The 25,061-nt window shown below is 39.0% G+C and overlaps 1 protein-coding gene across 22 annotated transcripts in view; it reads left to right on the forward strand.

The window, feature by feature from the left end:
• The window catches only part of LOC111248321 (cytokine-inducible SH2-containing protein-like), an 87,980-nt gene that overhangs the window by 40,979 nt on the left and 21,940 nt on the right, over window positions 1-25,061 (forward strand). For 3 of the 22 annotated variants that reach the window (XR_015325352.1, XR_015325344.1, XR_015325356.1), the window contains one exon: window positions 20,909-24,340. The exons of 4 other annotated variants lie outside the window; for them this stretch is intronic. Coding sequence is in view for 10 of the 18 variants with exons in the window: in XM_022800462.2 (XP_022656197.1) it covers window positions 16,803-17,813 (1,011 nt within the window). In the remaining 8 variants the exon portion in view is untranslated. 15 more of the 22 variants (XR_015325353.1, XR_015325346.1, XR_015325359.1 and 12 more) reach the window with 11 other exon arrangements.

The raw sequence follows: 25,061 nt of genomic DNA on the forward strand, positions 1-25,061 counted from the left end.
TGTTAAGCGGACGAAGCAGCGAGAGTAAAAATAGACAGGTTCACCATTATAACCAGAGAAACATTTTTTTTTCGTTTTCCATTTTTTTTTCAGACGTGATTACTGCTGTTTTGAAATCCGTCATTGTGTCATTTGTTGGAGCCCAAGCATAAACAATGCATGAGGTGATAACTAAAGCCTTTGAAACTATTCCTATTTTGATCACGGTCTTCATTCTATATAATCCGTCGCTAGTTCAATTAAGCATGGTAAATGCGTTTGTGGAGGCGTGTTCGAATATGACTGAAACGAATTAAGTGCAAGGTGGTCCTCGCACGATACTTCGAGCAAAGGCTACACTAACGCTACAAAAACGCTAACGATCACATGATCAAATAAACCTGTAAATGAGATCCGGCGAAAATAGAAAGCACGAGGGAGATATTCGCTTTTTGATTCTTTTTATAGCGGTAATTACCCCTGTGTCGTCTTTGTACCTTCTTTCACTATTATTATTTCTTCATATTGCTCCTATCAGAGACCTATTCAGCTTGATGTGGCGCAGATGGCCTTCTACAGGAAAAAATATTTGTGTATAATTTACTATATCTGCATTACTGTATAGCTTATAGGACTTTTTTCTATTTCTGTTTCGAGTACCGTAGAACCCCACGCTACCCACTACAAACATTTTATCTTGTGTTCAGCTAAATGGTCTCTATTCTCTTTTGGGGCATACGTACTTTATATAAACGTTTGCTTTCAACAAATTCTGGCTCCCCGTTTATCAATCGTTACAGACCAGTATTGTCGAAGCATGTTAGCTGTTCGAGAAAGAGTTTTAAGAAGATTGTAGCCTCTTCTTTGTCATATGCAGTTCGCCTGTAGTAAACTTCTTGTTGGCGTTGTCTTACACGTGACAATTAAAAGATGTAGCTCCTAAAGATCATATGACTACCTAGAATAATTTTATCTACTAGAAAATGATTCCTGTGTTTGTGCGAGAAAGAGGAATCATCTGTACATTAAGCTTAAGCTGGCGTTTGATAATCAGCATAATAACAAGTAAAAATAAAAAATAAAAGAAAAATAAAAACGTAAACATTATTTTACACTTTTTAACCTAGTATAGGTCGTCAGCTATCTATTGTCATCGGCTGTGCGACGCCTATTAAGGCTGTAATCTGATCGTATTGCGACTACCTTGTATATTTTAAAACCACGATTCCGGCTGCCCAAATAGTGCGAAGTATCGAGTGCCATCCTGAAATGACACTGACATGTTATTAAGCACAAGGGCCATATTTGACGATATACGTTATGCAACATTTATGCAAAGCTAACGGATAAATTAAATGTATATGGATACAGGATTCATCTTTCTAACAGTCGCTTTTCGTTACCTGCAAACTAGAGCAGTAATTCAGTTCAATTTAGTGGTAGAATAATGCACTTGCTGCACCAATTTCTACTTCAATGCATAAGGCAATATAAATTAGGATTCAAAAGTTGCTGCTGCATTTCTAACAAATTCCAAATACTATTCAATAACACAAGTAGTAAACATCAATAACATTCGGATCAGGTCTAGCAACCTGTTACGTTAGTTACATTAATCGTAATGGCTCATTTCTAGATGGCTATGACGTTTCCGATGTTCGTTTGTTTCCGAAATTTTTTTTATTTATGTTATTTATGGTAACAGGTGTTGTTTATTAATAAGTATCATGTAACAGTCAATAACACATAGAAACGATTTGAACTTTTAGGCGATTTTCGCATAAAAACGCAGCTTTATCTTATCAATTTATTTGAAAATTTTACAGTGAATCATCATCGTGCTACAAAACGTTTTCGGGGCCTTAAAAATGATAATTAGGTGTTCAAGACGCAATTAGAATAGGACTGTTAATTTGATTTGTTCTGAGAGGTAGCACATATTATGAGCGTTAAAATGTATGCGTTAATATAAAATGCCCTCCAAATTGAATTGCACTCATAAAGTAATAAAAGGTAAATCTTTTTAGGTTTGTTTGTAGTATAAAATATCAACTATACCGATTTCTGAACATATAAGAAGTGTATCTAACTGTCATGGCAAATACGTAGTATGTGAAATTATACAGTGTTTCACATACGGTATGAGTTTATATACTATGTATGTTGGATAGGACTCAGTCATTTTTTCGAGATTCTAATCTTCCGCGAATACTCTAAGCCCTAAATGAGACAGCTTTGCCCCCGGGTAAGCCAAATTTGCACTTCGCCCAAAATTTAGGCTGGGAGTCAGACATTCGATATTTTGCACACTAGTAACTGGAAGTAAGGTATATACGTCAATCCATTAGCCGGCATTAATTGTATAGAATTGCCTGAATGTATTTTTTCCTGTTTATAATGAGGTGTACTCATCAGTCAAAGGTTTGGGTAAAAGATCCTTCTTTCTCGTGATTAATTCTAAACATCCACCCGCTTCAACAAGTACAATGCGAAGTGGACGATACACACCATTCAGACCTGCGAGAAGTCAAAGAATAGATTCCTTCGTACTATTGGAAAAAACGACAAAATACTGCTCCATTAATAAAATCAAGTAAAATGTATCCATATTTTTTATCCTTAAAATAAAGGTTCAAAGATAACAAAGAAACTATCAGAATTAAATCAATCCGGCAATCTGGTCTATGCACAAACCCATCTAGATAAGAGTACAGCCGAAACGAAGGAACTATGACAACTGTCACAGTCATCTTAGAGTTACTGTAAGCACCGTAGGATATTTGTAAAAGGTTTCTATCGTATCCATTTTCTTGGTAAATTATTTTCCATAGCGTATAGTTTTGTTTTCATTGTGGTTGTTGTTTACGTTTTAACGCCTCCATCTCTCTGAATTATTAATCCAGGTTGTCGTAATTCTGAAACATTCTATTTATATGTGATGCCATCCAAGCGGTTCTTCATATCATTAGCTAGATACTGACTGCTAGCAGGCAATTCGTAGATCCAAACCAATTGTGGAATGGTGAAAAGCACGATTTCGTTGAACGAGTTTGGGGTGAGGATGCCTTTGTCTCTCTTGCAGGGAAGTTACTGTTCAGAGGGGGAATTTGGTTTCAGAGAGGAGCTCGTGGTTCGTAGTTCGTAGAATGATAAATTTTGGCATCTCTGAAAGAGATTTCGGATGAAAAGTGTCGACAAGATCACACTAACCCTGGCCTCTTCTCGCTTCAAAAGGAATAAGCGTTGATTCAATCGTTTCATTATTTATTTTTACTCTAAGGTATCTCTCATTCCTCTTACAGTGGAAAAAGATTGGTTGCGAATAAAACAGATGAAAATAACATTTCTCTTCTCGTCGATCACCTTTGTGTAAGTTTTTCATGTTTTTAAATAAATGAAGTACAACTTAATAGCGCGGAAGCTGCTATCAGTAACAGTAACATGGATTTAAAGTGTTCCTACACACAGCATTATTACTTATTGCAACAATAGCAGCTCTAAGAAGTTTGAATTCTTGCTAAAAAATAATTGTAATATTAATAGGATATTCTTTAAAGTTGCCAAAGGAGGTAAAACTCGTTCACTTCCAAATTCTACTGAGCAGAGTTTAAGATATATTTAAAAGAACTGCAAAACGAGTTTTGGACAAATCAGTTTTGTTAACAAGCCATAGACAAACTATTAAGTTGTGTTAAGAATTGAGGACATAACTACGAAGGTGGGTGTTTCCTGGTGCTGCCGAAGATACCTGTCTTATACCTCAGCTACAAAAGAAATAGAAGCAGCCTCAGCTAGAAAAGTGTTAAAAATCGCTTTGCGTTGTGAATCGATTTATAAAAATATTTTGAAATCTTCAATTTCTCACTTGTCTTGATTCTTTATCGCTCTTCTAACCTTTAGAGATACTTTTTGAGCGGATACAAAATTGAAAGTGTTTCTACATACAATTATAACTTGTACAGTAAATGCGATTATTGTACAAAACGTGAACTGTGTTTCGTAAATCATTTGTGTTGACAAAAGAATCATAACTTAATCCGCCGTGAAATAATGAACGAAAATATTTTCGGAATACACTTTTTTTTTCAGGTAAAGTATGTGTGAGATACGGAGCGCGGTTCATTGCGTTCAAAGATCATTCTGAACCATTCATCGACTGGTTCGGTTCGAAGTGTAGCAAAAACAGAGCAATAAATATCCGCAAAAAACCGTTTACACGATTGGGGCAGAAAATAGAGAATGAATGAATAGGATTTTCTAAATCGCGATTGAAATAGTTTGAGCTCATCATAAGAGTACGTAAACAATTTCCTCCCACTGGCTACAAAATCAGCTACAGCCCATAGCTCAAAAGGTGGACACAAGTAGCTTTTTTGTTTCTCGTTAGGTCTATTACCTATCGCGCCGTGCACACGCGTCTCAAGGCCTCCACGGCAATACTGAAAGGTGTCTCAGCAGTACTCCTTGGTTTACAGCGTAGCTTCAGAAAGTTCGTGGTATGGTAAACGTATCCTCTAAATATAGCATTTCATAAAGTGAGATGACAATGGTAATCTTTTTATCATTTCAAAGTCTCCTGAAGGCGTACTTGAAACCTGCGTTGTGAGTTTTGCATCCGATATTACCTCTAGGTTAGGCTTAAGACGAAAACATTACATGTTGATATGCAACACAGGACAGAAGTCTCTACATTACTATTAAAGTAACGGAAGGGAAAGCGTAGAAAATTAAGCAAAAAAAAATTAAGTGAATGCCCTCAAACTGTCAAGACTTTTTCAAATTGTCGAGAAACTTTTATACTATCCTGCCCATTCAATATTCCTCTTCCCATATACAAACGACGTTTTCAAGGGTTTTGAAAGATTGTCTGTGGCAAACTAATCCCGTTATGACAACTTTGTAAAAGTCTATTTCCGGGGCACTGCCAAATCGTTTTAGACTTCATGTCTAATATCGAGTTGGTTAAGGCTAAAACAACTTGAATACTTCGTAGGTTTATATGTACGCTTTTGATTCTATCCTTCCTGCATGATATTGCATAATCAAACAGTGCGTAAACTTAGAAATATAGGTTGTTTTAAAATAAAAGCTGGACATGTTAGTTATGCACAATATCCGACCTTTTCGCTTACACGAATTAGTGTCGCAAAATATTTGTATTTGAAAATGTGAAATTAACAGAAGAGCTGCCTTGTGTTAGGTCGTTTGGGACAGTTTCAGAATTAACGCCTATGCGTTGATTATACGTTTCATTGTTGACCACTACACAGGCTCCTAAGTGTCTCACGATATAGTTCAATCAAAGTAATCTATATATGAAAAAATAGCTACATCATCACTATCTATAGGATTTTGCCTGCACGTTATATGATACTATTAAGTGATAGGAGTTTCACGAAGAGTTACGCGATCACCAAAATCACTTTACTGTACTTAGAAAGATCTCCAGTACTTAGGAAGTCATATCAGTTTACGTAACTGAAACTTCCAACAGAAGTTGACATATAATTATCAGACATTTGAAGCTTTAAGATATTTTGTTTTCGAATGCTTATCAAAGTCTGGATGTTTCAGATTTATTCATTTACGAAATGTAATAGTTTATTTTGAAATAAAATGAGGATAAACATTTTAGATAGAAAACGCAAGTTGAAAGGACCCGTATTTGGATTTTAAGATGATTGTTTGTATACAATCATCCAAATTTAAGTAATTTTTGCTCGGCTATGGCTCTGAGTTATTTATTAGCCATTCTTCATTACATATTGTCATATTCACCACACAGAGATTTTAGGCTACCTAATAGCCGATTTTTTTGGACACGTTGGAAATATGCTTGGTCTTTATTAGCATAAAATTAACACCCTGAAAATTAAAAAAAATAGATGTAATAAATAAATTGAAGTCATCACCATAATAATTCAATAAAACAGCCAACAAAAAAGAAGTATGTAGGTCATCATCTTAAGATATTGTGCGAAGGCTCTCCTCAATTACTGTAGTTCTTAAATAGCGTTAGCTATGAGCAAGCTCCTTCCCAAACAAGCTAAGGAACTTTTGGTCGGTGAAGGTGCCCCTCACACGAAACCAGTACCTCGACTAAAAGCAAAAGTTACGCCAACAGCGCCGGATTCACAGCAGCATTGTTCTGGGAAGTAGGGATCGGCCAGTCGGCCCACAGGCGGCCACCACCGCCACTAGGCCCAGTTGAATGTACACGGGCGAGGCAAACCTTAAACTCGTCAATAGTGAATTTGCCGGAGATGAATAGCTAACAGAGCGAATGGCTGGCTAAGTCAGTGACTCAGTAGGTTGGCGACCTATATTAGAAGCGGCCCGGCTAACTGCACCCGAAGAGGCCACTTTAAACACCAACGATTTTACATTTCTCTTTCTTCTCAATATCTAGGACGTTTCAATAATGCAAGGTCAATCCTTTAAGGGGTAACTGAGCTCAATGAACTAAGCATTTGTTTTAATAAAATAATGGGGCCCACATGCATAGTTTTATCAGTAGTCGCAATAATTTATGAAAATATGATTCACTATGTGATACGCTAAATATTCTGACATACGTTATTGTACAGCAACTGTAGCTTACATGAAGGAAAAAATTAGTTCTCACAAACGAAAGTCCTTTTTTTTTCAATATTTGCTGTCAGTTGGTTGAAAATCCTATACGTAAAAAATTAGATAATAAAAAAATTATCAAGCTTCATTTTTAGCCTAAAATTAAGCCAATAGAAACCACTAACCATCCAACAAACACATTTGGTACCGACGGAAAAGAGTAATATATGTTTTGGAGAATACCGGTTATTTTGAGCCGACAAAGGGATTAAATTAACAAAAAAGATTCGAAATAAAATGAAGAAAATTTGAACGCAGTTCCGCGGACGAAACTCTTCAGTTTCCCTATAATAAAGAAAGCTCGCTAGGCTAGGCGACCCTAATAATCTAGCGATGAGCACTTTCGTGCAAATAGAATGATTCCCAAATTTCGCGTTCAAATAACTAAAACCCTATACTCTAAATTCTATTGCAAGAGGACTAACCCGAATACATGTGTTATACTTTTTTCGTCTATATTAAACATGTGGTATGGTTAATAACCGCTAGGTAGATTATCACTATATACCTCTAGCTAAAAAATTGACTGCTTTTTATATTCTACCAAAACCCTCGGTTGTGTCGAAGAACGATATGTTATGGTATACCAGAACTGAAGCTTGTTTTAGTGTTTCGATGCTTTGGCCAAATCAAATAAGAACAATAATTTTAGTTTTACACAAATATTTCTAGGGCGTCAACTAAATGAAAGATGTTTAATTAACTTTATTTTACAAGTTAAAAATTAATCCTTATAACTTCATTTATTAGTTTTGTTACTTCTGTTAGATTGTTCGAAGCTGATTAGCTAGTCAACAGTTCTAAACAACTTTAAAGCTAACCGATGGCAGGCAAAATCTAATTAATACTTAAGGCAGGTGTGGTTCTTTGCGACTCTAAGTTGATTAAGTGCCATCAGAGAATGGGTTTACAGGCAACGATATAGTTTAGTCTCGAAAAACAAGGCTTTTCGTTTAGCTTGTACCTCCGAGGTGAGCGTATTTGTGAAATTTTAAAGATTTGCAAGAATACTGAGAAAATACGCTTTTAGCAAAAAAAAACAGTGCACTCTTCTTGTGCACTCTTCTCTCTTTGTGCACTCATCTTAAGAATAGAAATTGAAAGTTCGATGACTACGAAGGAGACAACTACACTTCAGGATTTCACATGAAGGAGCGAGTTACCCTGACCACGAATGCTTCTGAACGACACAGAGCATTCACAATGTTCTTTCTCTGGCTCAATCTAAGGTTTTCCAAAGCAAATGTTATGAATCTGTAGCGAAAACGCTAAAGCAAAAGACGAAGAACAACAGATCAAGTAAACCCAAGGCAGACGAAAACACGTGTAATATAAAACGGTTCTAATTTGCCCAACAACTACCAGTGAAAAAACGCCCGGGTTGCACGCCGTCACCATGGACTAGAAGTTTGCGTGATAATAGCAACTCGTCTTCCTGTTTCAAACCCTTAGATGTAGCCGCCCTTCTGTGACCTTCGATTTCCCAATTTAATTGCACCAATAGAGAACTACTGTTTCTTTAAAGGCCTCTTTGGCCAGTGTTTTCACCATTTTTCAATTCGAGTACTGTACTCGTTTTCGAAAAACAGAAATTTGAACACCGAGCATTGATTTTCAGTATTAAACGATACATTTGCCTCTAAACTTCTCATTCTCTGATGACATTCAATCAGCTTAAATTTGCTTAAGTTATTTATTATTATTATTATATTAAATTAAAATTAAGATCGCCATATACAGTGATAGAGGCAGCGATTTTTACGCAATCAAATACTCCCGCAAGGGATGTCTGTGATGTCAGTTTTCTCATAAATTTTAGCATCTAGTGGTTAAATAATATAGCACTACCCCGTATAAAATAAACACACCATTTATTAGGTTTTCTTTTCTTTACAAAACTTGAACTTGAGACATCCTGCGTATTATGCCGACCCAGACTTCATCTGTTCACATAACTCGCTTTGTTTATGTAAGTCGTATTCAAGTATGGCTTTGTGCTAAATAAAAAAGGCAGAAGTAAAAAGTTTAGATCAATTATAACATGTTGTACTTAAGCGTGGCATCTAAGCAATAGAAAATTTCAAAAGTTTAATTGACTCGACAGCTTGATATCACTTCATACTCGTAAAAGTACTAGTACATCTGTGAGTAAACTGGAGAAGCGAGAGTTCAATAAGTAAGTTTCTCGAGAAAATTCCCGCACTGCGCGTATACATATGTGAGGTGTGTCGATGAAAGGACATTTTTCACTGCAGCTTTTGATTCAACGTTGAACTTCACCATTCTATAGTCCTAGATTATGGTGAATCGGGTGCGTGTGTCTGATCCATAGCTACTTGGAAAAATTTTTTGTTTACGTTTTAGGACTTTGATTGAAATATCTATGTATTTCATAATGCACTTTTTTTCTCGTTTTCATTGTTCGTTTAGCACAATGCCGCATATCCAGTATGTAAAAGGAAATGCAAGCGAAACGTGCAGATTGCCATAAGTTTGTTTCTTGCAACATAGTAGAAACTCTGTTAGCTCTACTAAAGGACAGGGATGCGCTTAGACCAGTAACAACAGCTGACAACAATTAGAGCCTAGGAGGTGCGAATTAACGCATGCAAACTAATCGTTTTCAATGTGGTTTTTGCCTGTTTCGGCTGGTTAAATACACATCCAAATAAATTATCCAAATAAAAAAAAGCGAATCGAGCAGTTTAGCTTTGGTAAGAGTTTTGGCAGACTCTAGCTTTGGTAAAAGTGTTTGTTGTAACCGAGTAAAATAGGTTTTGGTACGACTTTACTCGGTACGACAAAACTTTAGACCACACTTCTCGATCCATCCTCAATCTTTGTGGTTATAACTGTGCTCTTGCAATGCTGAAACGTGCAGAGGCTTGCCTAATGCTAAGCAAAACGCGGGTTAGTAATCGATAACAATAACTGTGAGCTGACAGTTTTTCAGCCACGATTATACTTCGGTCAAAAAGTTATCTTTGGAGTGAATGCATTTTGGCAAGAGAAAGTCGTTGGTTCTTTGTCGAATTTAAATTTCAATCAAAGCTGGTCGCAAATCTCAATGGTCACATAGTCACATAGTGTCGTCACTGTATCACTGACTGGTAGCAATGTCAGCAGTAATCGATGGTTCTTGCGACACCGCTTCCTCGAGGCAGACAGATGCTCGCAGAGTTGTCCCAAAGGCAACAGCAGAAATCAACAGCAGCTCCGGTAACTCTGGCGTCTTGACGTGAGAACAGACGTCACAGAACTTCCCCGAAGACGCGTCACTGACCATCGTTTCGCGGAAGCGAAGCTGCAGCAGTAAGAAGCGATCAACCGACTAGACAACCAACGAGCGTATGGCCGAACGAAAAAGCACGCTCGGCGTCCAGCCGTCGTTGGCTCAGTGGGGGAGGGGAATCTGACTGTATATCTATCTATGCATACACGTATGTAGATGGAGACCTTTCCGTAGTAGTAAACAAGGGAGGCTAGTCGGGCGGCCAGCCGCCGTGGGTTGTAGGAAGCTGGCTTTTTAAAAAATAAAAGAAGACGAAGAGCTAAAAATACGTAGAAGAACGCTTGGCCGGATCTCTTCGTTCGGGGATAAGATCGAAGTCGGCAACATATGGTGTGCCGTTTCAACCAACAGCTAGGTTTGAGAGGTTAACCCAGAATTAGCACCTCTTACATCATCCTTCGTTGTATTATATATGTAAGAATAAAAAGTTTAATTTTATTCTCAATATTCATACGCTATAGCTAACAGCAGTGCTTTTGTTTCAGCAGTTGGGCACAGATAGGCGGCGGGCTCACATATAGCAATACGCCGACTAGTGCGCTATTCATGACAGCAACCGCTATTACTGCATCATCGATAGCTATAGTAATGATCTATAGTTTTATGTTTGTCGATGTAGCTGTATTCATAATGTTTTTGTGCTTTGTGAATCTGTGGTTTCTCTAACCTTTCTTCCTAATAATAAATTATTATAATTTATTATATATACTTATAATATTGCATGCATTTTGATCTAGAAGCTACAAAAATGTCCGTAAACCGCATCGTTCAAGAAGTCTGCCATTTTGAGCCTGCCGGTCTGTAGTTTGTGAATAAGCAATAATTTCGCACAGTATCCAACAAGTGTGTACCTCAGAAAGACACAAACAGATAAGCTAAAATAAGTTTGCGCGTGTCTCAATAGTAATTTTGCTATCGTGAAACTACTACGTTGAGCTTGCCTATGTTTCCAGCATCCGCAAAAGAGATAGCGTACACTGCCATAGCCGATGCCGACACGGCCTGAATAACCAGAATGGAGCAAATCCTTGTTTTTCTTGATTACGCTCGGTCACGGATGCTTGTCGTATATACCGCATTTTCCTGTCTAGCTGACTGGCTAATTTTTGCTTCGCTAGAAGGTCGTTCTGGCTACTGAGAATGAGATATTCTTCCCGATACAGCGACCACTTGTTCAGTATCGTTCGCGGACTCGGTCTCCGATTCAGTGCTCATCTTTCCCACTGGTCTTCTTTCTTTCTTATCTTCGAAGCGATTCGAGGCTTTGAACAACCAGCAGTCGCCTTGTCTGTTCAAAGAAGTAGAGTTCCGTGGCTTCAACGTGCAATCCAGTGCCACTCTCTCCTCAAAGGCAACCAGAACGCCGGTATTTGATCGAACTCACAGCTGAATCTGCCGCCGCTGGTTGCGATGATGTTACTGCGCCTTCCTCCAAAAGCCCGACGATAGTCAGTTTCTTGTTATTTCCCTTCCTTCGTTGGCTTGCTTATACTTGTAAGTAGCTTAGTGCGGCCTATAGCCATATTTAACACTTCGAGAGGAAGTGCTTGGTGAAGTCTACCTTAAACCTTCAATGGAATTCCTATTGTGGAGATAGTCGAGCGGCGTTCTTTGCACAGAAGCAGAGACAAATTGTGAAGCAAATTTAGTAGGTAGGCAAGCTCGTTACGAAAAGGCTTTCCATACTGTCCAAGAAAGACTGCATATGCTACGGCCCTCTTAATTTATCACTGATGTGAGTGATATGTTTATTAAACTGATGTATTTGAATATTGACGAGCCCTTACAAGTTATTTTATTAAACCCGTCTAGGCTTAACATATCTATCGAAATTGATTTTTAAAAGTATGCGGTTTGCTCATATGTGTCTGGAGCGTGTTTTTGATAACGCGCTTGAAGGGTCAATATGTACATCTTGACAAAGAGCGCACTTGATCGTGGGTAGAAAGTGCTATTAATTTTAAAAGAAAAGAAAAACATATACCCTCTTCCAGCTTTTGAAATTTATGTTAGCGGAGTTGTAGTTCGACGAGCTCACAGATGTGAAACCGATTCTTCCATATTTATAATACGGGAATAACAAGTCATGCCAGCGGACTTGAAATAAATGCCTACAACGGAGTTGTTGAGCGGCTTTTGCGAGCACTGCTTGAATAGTTAAGTTAAGGAGAAGTGACTCAGGCTGACTTTTTACAAAAAGAATAGTCATCTATGCCTATCAAACCTAATTCCTTTCAGTTGGCTCTTCGCTTTTTCCTTGAATTCTCGTGGTGAATCAAAGAACCGATGCAGTAATGGTCCCTTTATCCTACCTATGGCAAAATAGCTAAGGTCTTGATCACCCAAAAGTAATGGACACAATCCTTCCGACTGTCGACTTCCGTATAGTTAGCTATAGTGCAAGTCATTGTCGTGGGAAACTCGAACAGAGATGGGTCCAGGTTGCATCGACATCCTAAACGATAGGTCGGATATTTACAAGGTACCTTTACTGCCTTCACTTTTTTCATTTCTGAACGTTTACGTGAAATTCAATTTAGCCTTCAGTTCATTAAGTTTGCTTTATCCCCTGGGAGAAGTATTGTTTACGTCTCATTTTCTGCAACGACTACCGCTTGTAACAGTGAAGGACTAGATCTAGATGTGGGCCATTAAGTGTTGCATAGATCTATGATCAATGAGGTTTGACCGAAATATGTCATAGCTGACGTAATTATAATTAATTAATCCTTAGTCAATCTTGGGCTAGCAGAAATGTTATCTTTTTATATTAGAATCTAGAGAATGTTTAGTCAATATTTTTTAAAAACAACTATATTATGCGCTAATTAGAGTCGGACAAAAATGCTAAGGTTTATTTTATACCAGAACTAAATCAACTTGTTATCTGAATCATCTATATTTTTAAGTGTACGTATTTTTTTCAACCGACATGAATTTGCCGCTTTAGTGAATTACGTTTAATTCTTTTTCATGCAAATTATTAAGCCGCAATTGGTATCGCCGTCAACCGTCAGTTAGCAGAATCGAATAGACCCGTTCAGTTCCGTTGAAATGGCGTCAAAGGCCTCGGCGATATCCAGTCGGCCAGGCAGTAGTCAGTCGTCACAGAAGCAAACAACCCGTCCGCTCTTTACAACATTCAGTCTGCTGGATAGATAGATAGTCTCATATATACATTTGCATCGACTCACACACATCAACGACCATGCGCTGACGCTAGAACTCATTAGGTACGCACACACACAACTGATCAATTCGGCAGGCAGTCAGTTCACCCACTGTGTCCATGTATATACACAGATATACAGAATGAACTACATAACGAGGGCGTTATGTGGCCCCGTCCTTTCCCGGAGCTGCTCACGTGTTGCCCTCTCCACAGGGTTGTGTCGTCACAAACGAGGGCGCCCTCTGGCCCACAAAATGTTCGTCTGGCCAACCGCGAGCAACCAGTTCAAGCTGGCTGCAGTCGAAAGACAGCGCTGTGCTGTGCGAAACAGGATTCGCTGTTACATGCACTAGGATTACTGTGAATTACTGTGTGCTTTTATGCTCTATGGAATACGACTGTGATTGTGTCATCGGTAGGTTTCGTCTTCATGGATAGATAGATACGTAATGATAACAAGATTTCACAATGGATGCGCATTTGTTAGGTTAGACGGTAATTGTTAAGTGGACGGGTGGTCTCAAGCAGCGAAAGGTTTATGGCGATTGGTCTCCCCATAGGTGAAGGTGCCTATTGAAAGCCGACTCAAGGTTTAAGAAAAGTGGTCCGACAACACACAAGGACAAACAACTTGCCATATCTTTTTGTTGATGTGCCATGTTTTATGCTCGCTCCACGTATTACTATAATGATTGGTTATGTTAAGTAGTGGAAAGGACTACCGTTCAGTACCCACCAACGTACAAATGCGAAAGGTCGTGCAGGATTACATTATGGGAAATGTGTGGGCCGTAAATGTATGTTTTCAGTAGTATAGAATGAGCTTTGCAGTTATCCTGAATTAAGACCATGCGATAAAATTTTTAGCAGTTGGTGTTATTGGCACAAGTAACAGATGGCACTATATTCTCAGAAATGAATCTAAAGTACTGGCCAACAGGTATTAGCCGTGGCATTGGACGAATCGAGTGTGCAGCGTAGTGTCCGTCTATACTCGCACATCTTGAATGCAGATTTGTTGACCAGTTATCAATGAGTAGATATGTTTGCTATGCTTTACATACGTGTTCAGCGTGTCGGTGTGTTCTTAGCGCCCTCGTCATTTCAGAGGTTGAGTTCGTTCGTCAGTAGAACTTGATTACGTTAGATGCGGTCGTTAGATAGCGAGTGAATTTACTATCGAAAATGAACATCTCCTTTCAACTAAAAAATTTAGTTTTAATTGATTCGTAAATGAATGCGGGAATGACCTAGTAAGTGTATTACTACAGTCTGGATGATCTTCTCAAGCTTGCAAATTACAACAATAGTACGCCGCCGTTTAAATTGCGGTTTGTTCAGTAATTACCGTACTAACAGGTTCTACTCTTATTTGTAATAGTGTTGGGTGACTTCCAATTCGAAGGATAACATTTGTCCCGATATCAGTGGCCCATATCGCGAACAAAACGAATACGATCGAGCAGTAACAGCAGCTACCTTAGCGCGCGTTTTCATGAAGCATAGAAGAGTATAGTCCGGAGTAGCGCTCTTTTTATTTTTCGTTGTCTTTGCATTTTCGTCGCCGTCCTTAAAAGTACAATAGACATACGACAAAAGACAGCTAGGTATCCTCAAAATCTTCACGCTCTTAGTGGGCGTGGGCCTAGAAACTTATGAGCATACAACGAATGGTTAGCAGAAGCATAAGTAATAGTATCCATGAAGTATCTACGGTTTAGATTAAGATTTTTGAGGAATAATTCTCCTCTAAATATCTGCTTGGCGATGTGGGGCTATGTCTAACTATGGCCTTTACTTACGGACTTCTTTATATTGTAGACAAATTTAGCCTTATAAATAATTTAATTTGTAGCATCTTGTAATCCAACAGTAATAACGGCAGCAACAGTAATAATGATGGTGGTTCTTAGTAATTTCTGTAATAAATCTGTCTCGGCTTTCTCTTCATTTCTACATCTACTGTGAGGCTACAGAACCGCTTGGATTTCTAATGTGGATAACAGCAAGGCTTATAAGTCGTACTCTTGTTTTACTGTTGCTGATCTCCTTATGATCTGTAGGTAACATAAGATGCTTTTGAGATTTTGTATTTCTCTCTGTTGCCAAATATGAGTGGCTTAGTCTGTTCTAACCCTACCGTCAGTACTACAGGCATTTAATGATTCGAGAATAAGAATAGCTATAACCGTGTTCCCTTTCTTGATTATAAGTATTAGTTCTATTTCTCATCACTCCTTGCTTCTTTATTGTTGTCTGTGTTCAGAGAAATGTGTAGACAATTTAATGTATAAGCTTGTTCAGGCCTCCAAGAATATGTCACCTCATTTAGGCCCATGTAGAGACACCAAAGCGGTAACCGGTTGGCTTAGTATTCGTGTAACCACTATGATAACCACAACGCGGCATTTGTTGCAGCGTGGGTCTAACTCGACGCGTATCGTCGATCATGTGGGACATGGAAGTAATGGCATTGATCTAGTTTCTAGAATTTGGATTATTACACCCGTTTATAAATCAATCTAAATCATTCACGACATAATGCTTGGTAAAGTGTGATGATTGTGTATCGTATTGCGTAGTTGAATACAACCCCCTGCTCAATATGTGTTTTTTTCTTTTATCAGTTTTCGCTTCAGTTAAGAGCCGAATAACAGGAGCCTCGAATAGATGTTAAACGCCGCTTTCTTAAGAATCTAGGCCATCTGCAACGTTGTTGGCCTATTATGGAAGCACGTTTGAACAACTAAGCCCAAGGGTGCTGTCAAAAGAATGTCGGACATAGCACACAGCATATATCTGTGAGAGGGTTATGGCTCTAGGAGGATGCAATACGAGCATTCGTCAAGGGAAGCTTTTCTTCGAAATGACTGTTGCTGCTGTTGTTGAGTCTAGCTGTCATTCAGCATACCTGTGAATGACGGTCTGCTAGAGTCCTACAGAGACCAGGTTACCTGTGTGCGCGGCGCGATGACCTTTGGCGTTAATGAATGAGTTGAAGAATTTCTCTGATAGTAATAATTTTTTTCCAATAGGGTTCTTAAAACTATAACCATAAGGTAACCAAACACGTTGTCGCAGTGACTTCTATAGGATTCCTATCGATACAACCAAGAAAGTCCCGAAAGAAAAACGCAGAGAAGTGCATTTTCGTGGTCGAAACTTAAAGTATGTTAGATAATAATAATATTAATCTTTAAGTTTCAAGGAATTGAGTATGCATTCATTTTTTCTTCGAAATGATTTTTGTTATGATAAGGTAAAAACACAGGTCGGTCTCATAGTTAGTTTCTATGTTTTAACATCTTACGGCCATTTTTGAGACCAAATTTACTTTTGACTTCGCTATTCGTTGAGCAGATCTCAGAATAAGCGCAATTCTGATTATAAGAAGAGTGTCGCCCAGCCAGCCCTTCATACACTTCTGATCATCTCAGCGTTTTCCGGGAAGAAGCCGAAGCGGCTGTGGCGATTCAACGGACGAGCAGTTAGGTTTTCTATAGAAACGTCTTATGCATATCTTAGTTTGCGAACTTGGCTTAATGATAGCCGGCAATCGGATTCTCACTCTGTTCGATTTCAAGCTATTCAGTGTCTCTTATTATTTTTATCATTGTTAATGATATCAGTAGTAAATTATCTATTTCTAATTCAAAAATATGTATTATTTTTACAGTGGCCTTTGCCTGCCTGTGGTGACCACCGTGTCATTCATCTTTCGGCTTCAAGATGTCTTTGTCCCTCGTCAGTTCATATTCTTCACCTTCGTTACATCGGAATTCGCACGGTTTCTCTCTCGGCGGTTCACTCCCGTTTGCCGGGCCACTGGTACCATTCAATCTGCCGTATAATAAACCGGCCCATAAAGTGGCCCAGCAACTGGTTAAGGGACGATGCAGAGACGGTGGTGTCCTGACCAGCGCGCAACTTCACCACAACCACCATCATCATTCTGCGACAGGCGTGGCAGCGGCTGCAAGTATCGGTTGCAACTCGACTTCTCCGCAGACAAAAGGTGGTCAGTCATCAAGTGTTGCAAGTTTTGTAGTTCCCCAAGCGACCCCAGCATCAGCGCTTACTGCTCTAAGCGCACGTGAGGAGCGTTTGGAACGCCCACACGACGAGCGGCCCCGTAAGAGACATCTGGCCATGTCGCTTGTATTCCCTGCACCGCAGTATTGTCTGCAGGAAAGCTATGATTTGCATAGGGTAGGTGATACCTTACGACTATTACGACTTTCGGGATACTATTATGAAAATCTTAGCTGGCAGGATGCCGATCTTCTGCTAAAAGGTTCCCGTGTTGGTAGTTTTCTCGTGCGCAACTCGCGGGACAATCGTTTCCTGTTCGCACTGACAGTGCAGACGGAGCGTGGGCCAACGTCAGTGCGAGTCCACTATCAGCATGGCGCGTTTCGACTAGACTGTGAACATCAAGTAGCAATTCGAATGCCAACATTCCCCTGTGTTGTGCAGCTCGTCGAATATTACATCAGCCTATCGGAATCAGAGAAAGGCAAGTGTTGTGTTTGGCTAGACGCCTCCGGTCGTCGTGATTTGCCGATTAAGATCTCGCAACCGCGCTACAATCGCGTCAATTCGTTGCAACACCTCTGTCGCGTTGCACTTAATCGTTCTCCTGCTGCAGTTACGGCCATCGCTACTACTTCGTCAAGAGAAGCAAAACAGCTGCCGCAGTCGCTCAAAGATTACCTCAAAAATTACCCGCACAAGCACTGATCATTATTATCACCGCCGTAATAGGTCAGATGAACAGCAACACCATCCTGATCCGGTGACCTCGAATGAAGGCAGACAGCCACCCCATTTACCCATATCTCATCGTAGATAGCTTAGGATCTTTCAAGAAAAGGCGGAGGGTGGCCCAGTACCTGAGCACGGGATGGTATATTAGCTCCAAAGCGGTTCCCAGTGTAGAAAGCGCCTTTGCACAAATAGAAAACTCTTTATCATTACTCTTTTCACTCTTCAGAAGATTAGCAAGAAGCAAATCAGGTAACTGTTCTTTAAAATGGTGAAAAAGTCGAGGAGCGGTTGATTAAAAACTTAGGCTTTGCCTATCGGTGGATGCGCTGGGACCAAAAGGGTTAACGACTTCCTAGTTCCGTTCTTTATTCCCATTGTGGGCTGATGACTGTCTCATCAAAACATGATAGCCATATGTATCAGATCTCTTTAACTATTTTTGCTTTTCTGATGTGGATGTCTGATATATATATATATATATATATATATATATATATATATATATACATATAATTTGCCTATCGGTACAACTAAAGAATTATTAAAGGTGACGCTGTACATATACCTTCTGAGATTATCAAGTTGTTGGTCTTCACATTTGCGCCCCCTACCTCAACTTTGAGTGCTTTAGATTTTTTTATTATGCCCTACATATATAAGAACATGTATTTATGATTGGAAAACGGAAAAACTAACCCGATGGAGGAAGCAACACAAGCATCTGCCTTACTGACGATTATTTGTAAATCTGCTAAGCTTAATTTCTATTATAACTGGCTAACTAATTCCGCTACACTTTGAACAAAGAATGTGTTACGGTTTAACAGCACGACACATGGCAGATGTGATGCTAGAAATATTAAAAAAAAAAACCTGCGAAGATCTATATGTACATAACATGTGCACACGTAGAAATACGAGCGTCATCAAATACACAACAAGAAGAGATAATCTGTAATGACGATAATGATACAACTACTATGACTAATTATCATAATGAAAACAACAACAGCTACTATGTAAAAAACAGTAACTTATATTTGCGCCAGTCGAACGCCCCTAACAATGTGAAGGGGTCGATATCACAGGGCTTCAAAATATTAATGGGCCCCATTATAGTGCGACTAGTCTTTGAATCGCGCAGGAGAAATTGAGCTGAGACTATCGAGAAAGAAAGTCTAGAAATTGAATCTATCGAAGCACATTGGCTACGGAATTACCGTTAACGTTCGAATGACGAAGTTACCTCTTTATGCAGGGTGCGTGGGCACTTCATTATTGGATGCAAGATGTATGATAAGGAATCACCGCCCGTTTATTCTAATATAAAAACAATATAAAACGTTGTGATGCAGAGATCCTATGCGATAACCTATCAGTATCCAAAAATTACAAGAGTGTTGGAGAAACAAAGTACAAACTATGTATGTCTAAACTGTATAAATTGTCATATACGGCCAGAAATGATGAAGTGGATCATACGAAAGGAGAAGTTAATATTTAACTTAATAATATGAATAATAATATAAATGAAGAAGTAGTCTGATTAAATTTAGGTGTTTTTTTTAGTTACTAGTTGTCTTAGCAAATATACTAAAGTTTTTTAGTATTACTTGCCAGAACTGTATACTACAACGACGGCTGTAGTGTCCACTCCCGACGACCGGGTGCTGCGATATGGAAGGCGGCAGAGCCAAGATTTCACATTTCTTGACCCGCTTTTGTCGCAATAATATCATTTGCCACTTTGCAGTCAGGCCGAAGAGGGGAACGGAGAGTACATGCGCTTCTGACCCCGGTCTTCCGTTGATTAATGACTCCGAGGAATTCTCCACTTAGCCGACATATGTGTCTTTCTTAAATTCCATGCATTCATAGTAACTAGCCTATAAAAACACCGCAATTGACCCACTGGTGCTGTTAGTGTATTTTTCTTTCTTTTCATCGAAGGGCCAAGGGGATGTATAATGCTTTCGTTAACTACTGACGCTGCTTTTATGGTGGCTTAGTGGCCTGGAGTCTGTCGGAGATCACCTTGCATTTTACGGGCAGCTATCGTAACCGATGCCACAGGTTTCGTTTTTAAATTTAATATTCGCCCCTCTAACTCGAGGGCCACTGATTCATTCTTTAGCGCACACCATGTCCGGGCAATCAGTGACAAGAGGCACTCGCTTATCTTTCAAGCAACTTAGTCGTATAACTTAGTATATTTGCGCTAAACTATTAAATGAATGTAATTTTTTCACACCTTTTAAAGGTACTACATTCATCCGTTAAATATGTTCTGCAAAGATTTAAAAAAAATTATAATCGGAAGGCAAAAAATTGATACCATAATCTAAGTAAGCCAAAACATCCAGTTTATGCTCCTACAGTTTTTAGCGGGCCACTTAGGATGTGTGAAGCAAGAAGTCGTCATGAAAAAACATTCTTCCTAACCTAGTTTTTCTTGGGTGCATTGTATTAAATGATCGAACTCTCAATTTACGAGGGTAATAATTTGGTTATTTGAGAGAACTTCGTGAGGGAGCGCTCTCCTGTAATCCACTAAACGCAGAGCACGTACCTCTTGGAATGATATCCTGCTTAAGCTATCTTTTGAAGGGCGCTTTTGTGCTTAAATTATGATCTGAGTTATGTTATTATAGGTTCTTCACTCTTCAATACTCCTCTTCACCTTTGCAAACAAAGGGTTATTATAATTTAACTTCGGAAGATAATCGGTCGCGCACACCTAGTTCATTAGTTGATGACAGTTCAAATTATCAGAAGCACAAATGTCCGCGCGGATGATGTAGTCGCTGCTTGCTGGATGTCTAAAAAGCGATCCGGATGCTCCTGCGCTTTCTATTATCTGGCAAAAGCATATGTGCTTTCTGATGTCGGAAAACAACCCTGCAAATATAATGAATAGCTGCCTTTTCTCTTTTACCAAACCGATTTGTGACGCCAAAATTTAAACCAATTCTAAATTCACAGATGAAGTTATAGGGCAATTAAGCGCTGTTACAAGGGTATATAAATTCTTTTAGCGGGCTCAGTTAAATCTGTTATATTTTTTTCAGAATCATCGTTTTCGCATCTCCTTCTATCTCAACAGAAGTGAAATAAAAATTCTCCAAGTGTTGAAAGATTTTCTCAAATTGCACGATGACTTTTGATTCACCCAAGCCGTAAGAGCTGGAGACATGCCCGAGAAACATCAACCACCGATCAGATCGCCTTAGGACGCAGACCATTGGGGGCCAGGTCGTTGCAAGAGGCAGGCCCCCGAAGTGACCGGCACTACCTGTAACGGCGTAAGGTTGTGGTTTATCTAATCGTCGGTGTTGAACCAAGAGACGAGAGGGTTCGGCTGTAAAGGACCATTGTCGACGAAAAAAAGCTTAAAAGACGGGAAATACTAGACGTGCGACGTACGAGTAGGAAGTGGCCATATATACCATACGAAGTTACTACGTATTGTAAAGGCTGTACGAAGGGAAGGTGTTGGGAATACACTATGATGATCGACTTTGCACAAGAGCACCAGGACCGTTGTAAGATTGAACTAACAATGCGCAGCCGCTAAAGAGGCGGCCAGCCGAAAGGCGTTCCGTCAAATGCGCGAAATCACCCAGGCAACAAACTACAAAGGGCGCAGTTGTACGTGGCAGACACGAATGTTGCATGAACGCAGGATCGCTAACATTAATGACCAAGCGCTTCGATCAGAATATAAACAATAAGCAGCTGGTAAGTTGGGCGCAATTAGGGTATCAACGTCCGAGCCGCTAGCCGATCTATAACGAAGATGCGAAAAGTGACTTGACATTTGCTTATCAAGACTCGACGGATTTCGCTCAGTCATGCCCCGCCCGCCGCAAAGAATCGAAATAACTAAAATATCTATTCTAATTTTCCAAAGCGCAATCTGTGAAAAGTAACCCTTTAAATCAGCATTAATTTTATAATCACAAGTAACTTGGTATTCGTTTGTTGAGATCTGTGAGAGCCTCGTTCGGTTACGCCCTCGTAGAATCGAAATTATTAAGAAATGGACTGTTCAAGAGCCAAAAGTCATTGCATCAGCCATGCAACAAATATACACATTTGCATTGCTTAGCCAATGACGAGAGCAGGCTCAGTCTCTTCAGTAGTGCTGATTTATAGTATAGTGGTTGACCTAAAACGACTGTTACTTAGAAATAGCATTTCGAATGTCATTAATGCGCCATATACGATTTGCTCGAAATGCTAGGCGTCCTGTGGTAACGATCACAGTTGAGTGTCCATGTTGCTATATACTCTAAAGTAGCTGAAATTCGGTTATTGGCCATTTATTATAATCATTGTTATTATCGACTGCAAACAATCCGTGTTCCGGAATAATCAATGCAAAATCATTCAAGTGAAGTATGAAAATTTTCGTTTAATCCGGCAGCCCTATGTGTTAGATCTTATATGGTGGAAAAAGATAAAGTACCATCGCGTTTTAATAACCATTGATTATAATATGTCTATGTGGCATTTTGTTTGTATATGACCTGTAGTTTACTTCTCTCACCTCTCGTAGTATCTGTATATATATATATATATGCACATTTTACTTTCTATTAGCATATTCTATTTTTTTACTATATTTCGTATGTTTTACTACATCCCGTGGATATGTGCGCTTTATAATACCATTTACTTCTTAGTACTATTTCGTTATTATTCACTTTACCACAATGCAATGTCTCTTGTTGTGTGGCTGACTAGTCTTGTTCCTGCATTGTTAATTTTATGCCATAATTCCTATTAGCAAAGAACAAGAGCTTCATTTGAATCAATTTCTCTGGCTTATACTTATTCTGGTATTATATGTAAAGTGGTGTTTCTTTTTCGTCGGTATAACCCGCGTCCGTTTAAGGCCGGTTTATTTTTTTTTTCATAAAACTCAAAATAATCTACTTTCTATGTTTTTAGTTTTATGGCACCTGTCGGCGACACCAGAAATAAAACGGCTGGCTCCAAGCACAAAATGAAGTGTGCCTATGCCTGGGTTCGAACCTATACCACAACGTGTCCCTAGCATGACCAAACAAACGCTACGCTATCACGGCGACATATTCGCGCACTCTACGGTTTTCCAACGAACCAAACAATTAAAAATTAGAAAATGTGATTTTCCTAGTATCATGACGCTGGTAGTAATAGCATTACTTTTTGCTTGCTCTAAAATCATACCTGTCAGGTTCCTTGTAAATAATGTAACGTTTATCTTTTGAGTATAACAACAATATTTTCCTTGTAATTAGAAATATCAACCTGTTGACTTCGCAATACATCGCGAGGAGTTGACACAGAATCTCTATAGCAACTAATATATGAGAGCACATTTTATTCGATACAGCTGACGCAAAGACTAATGAAGCGCATTATATCAGTGAATACGTGCCTATCCTTAGGTTCGGTGAAAAATAATTACTATGATAGATGTGCGACGCGCAAAATATTTCTGTTTGGGGTAAACTTTGTTTATGCACACAGTTCTATTAAAGGTATGAAACCAATTTTTTTTTAGTCAATTGCAATGATGTGTGTACTCAGGGTGGGCTGTGAGGCGAAGAGGCATCGTTTCGCAAAGAGAAGATAGGCACCATCTTCCGTTTCCCATTTCCAGGAAGAAAACGTGCTCTTGAATTCGACAAAAGACTTAGCTGACCGCTTTCTTTGGTCTGCCCCATGTGTCGTATAATATTCGATATTCGCATCTCGCGGGTGCGTACAATCATAGCGTTGTTCCGAGGTAGTAGGTTTTTCTGTAGGCTAAATGAAAGATAAAGCGCTTATGCATGGTGTATATTGTTAGCCATATTTTCGAACACTCTACTTCTAGGTAATGTCGAGGATTTTTATAACAAGGATTCACTATGAACGTTACCGTCTGTTAGTTTTCAGAACAGAAAGACGAGTTCTTTTGTACAGCACGGCGATATCTCCAGGACATGTTTATATTATGTTATACGGTGTTGCACTTTAAATACGGTCACGAGTTTTAAGATTCACTGCCTAATCTCAGTACAGTGTGTAATCATCACGTATGCTTGTCGAAAATATGTCACTTTTTTTGTGTTATGAGCGTTTCTGTGTAGTGTCAACGTACTTATTCATCGGCGGTTTTTTAGAGAAGGTAACGAATACAAAATATTCAATGACAAACATTTTGTGTATGTGTAGAAAAACTGATTGAGGTACTTCAGCCTGATCGCTTTTTTGGTACTTTTTTTTGTCCAGGTTACGTGGAAATGCAGTCCGTAACAGTGCATTGTTAATAGTCATTGTGCTTGCCGTAACAGAATGGTAAACGCAGTGCCTTTCAGAGCAATGAGTCTTGTGATCACGTATAAGTAAGACATATCGACAATTATGTATATTTGCTCTATTTCAAGTGCCAATTCAAAGGGAGCTTCAATCGAGTAGACTTAGAAACGCTGCGTATAAGTCTAATAAAATATAAGAACTGTTGATAACGAGTTTGTGTTCATATCAACTTACACTCTTCTGTAAGGATTATGTACTACTTCAGACCGTCATATATACATATATAATGTGGTGTTTACAATAGGGAAGGGCGTCTATTGTTTTGTTATACAGCTTTTTACAGCTTGTTATACTCCTATAGTAGATTCATTATACTCAAGGGTGCACCCCAGATTCCAAAGGTGGTGCTCCCGGTCAGTAGGGGATAGACAAAATTATATCAACTCCTCTAGGATAGAAAGAAGAAAAAGAAAGAAATTAGGCCGCATCTAAAAAGCAATTCAGAAAAAGAAATTGCGTGTATAAATATGTTGTGTGCCGATTCTCCTTTAAAGCGCTTGTTGCTAAAGCCAACTAACAGATACAACAGCTGGAAAAATCCACATACAGGATATATACTTTGAAAGATAAGGCATAAAACTGTCAACGGGGTACAAGAGTTCGCAACGACAATGTCTGTCCTTTAACTTCCTTTGACAGTCCAGATTGCAGGAAATAGTAGTTCATAGACACGGAAGGACCGCCGGCATTCAACTTGTAAGCGAACATAGACTAGTATCACCGCAAGTATAAAAGTCGATGCAGTTATTGTATATTGGTTATTTGTATTAATATGTATAATTGGTCATTTATATGTGACAATCACAGAAATTATTGTCAAATACTTCCAATATCATTTCGAAGTAAAACTATTACCCAATACGATTTACT

The sequence above is a fragment of the Varroa destructor genome, unplaced genomic scaffold (genome assembly GCF_002443255.2).
Source record: "Varroa destructor unplaced genomic scaffold, Vdes_3.0 BEIS01000003.1, whole genome shotgun sequence".
NCBI classification, from domain to species: domain Eukaryota; kingdom Metazoa; phylum Arthropoda; class Arachnida; order Mesostigmata; family Varroidae; genus Varroa; species Varroa destructor.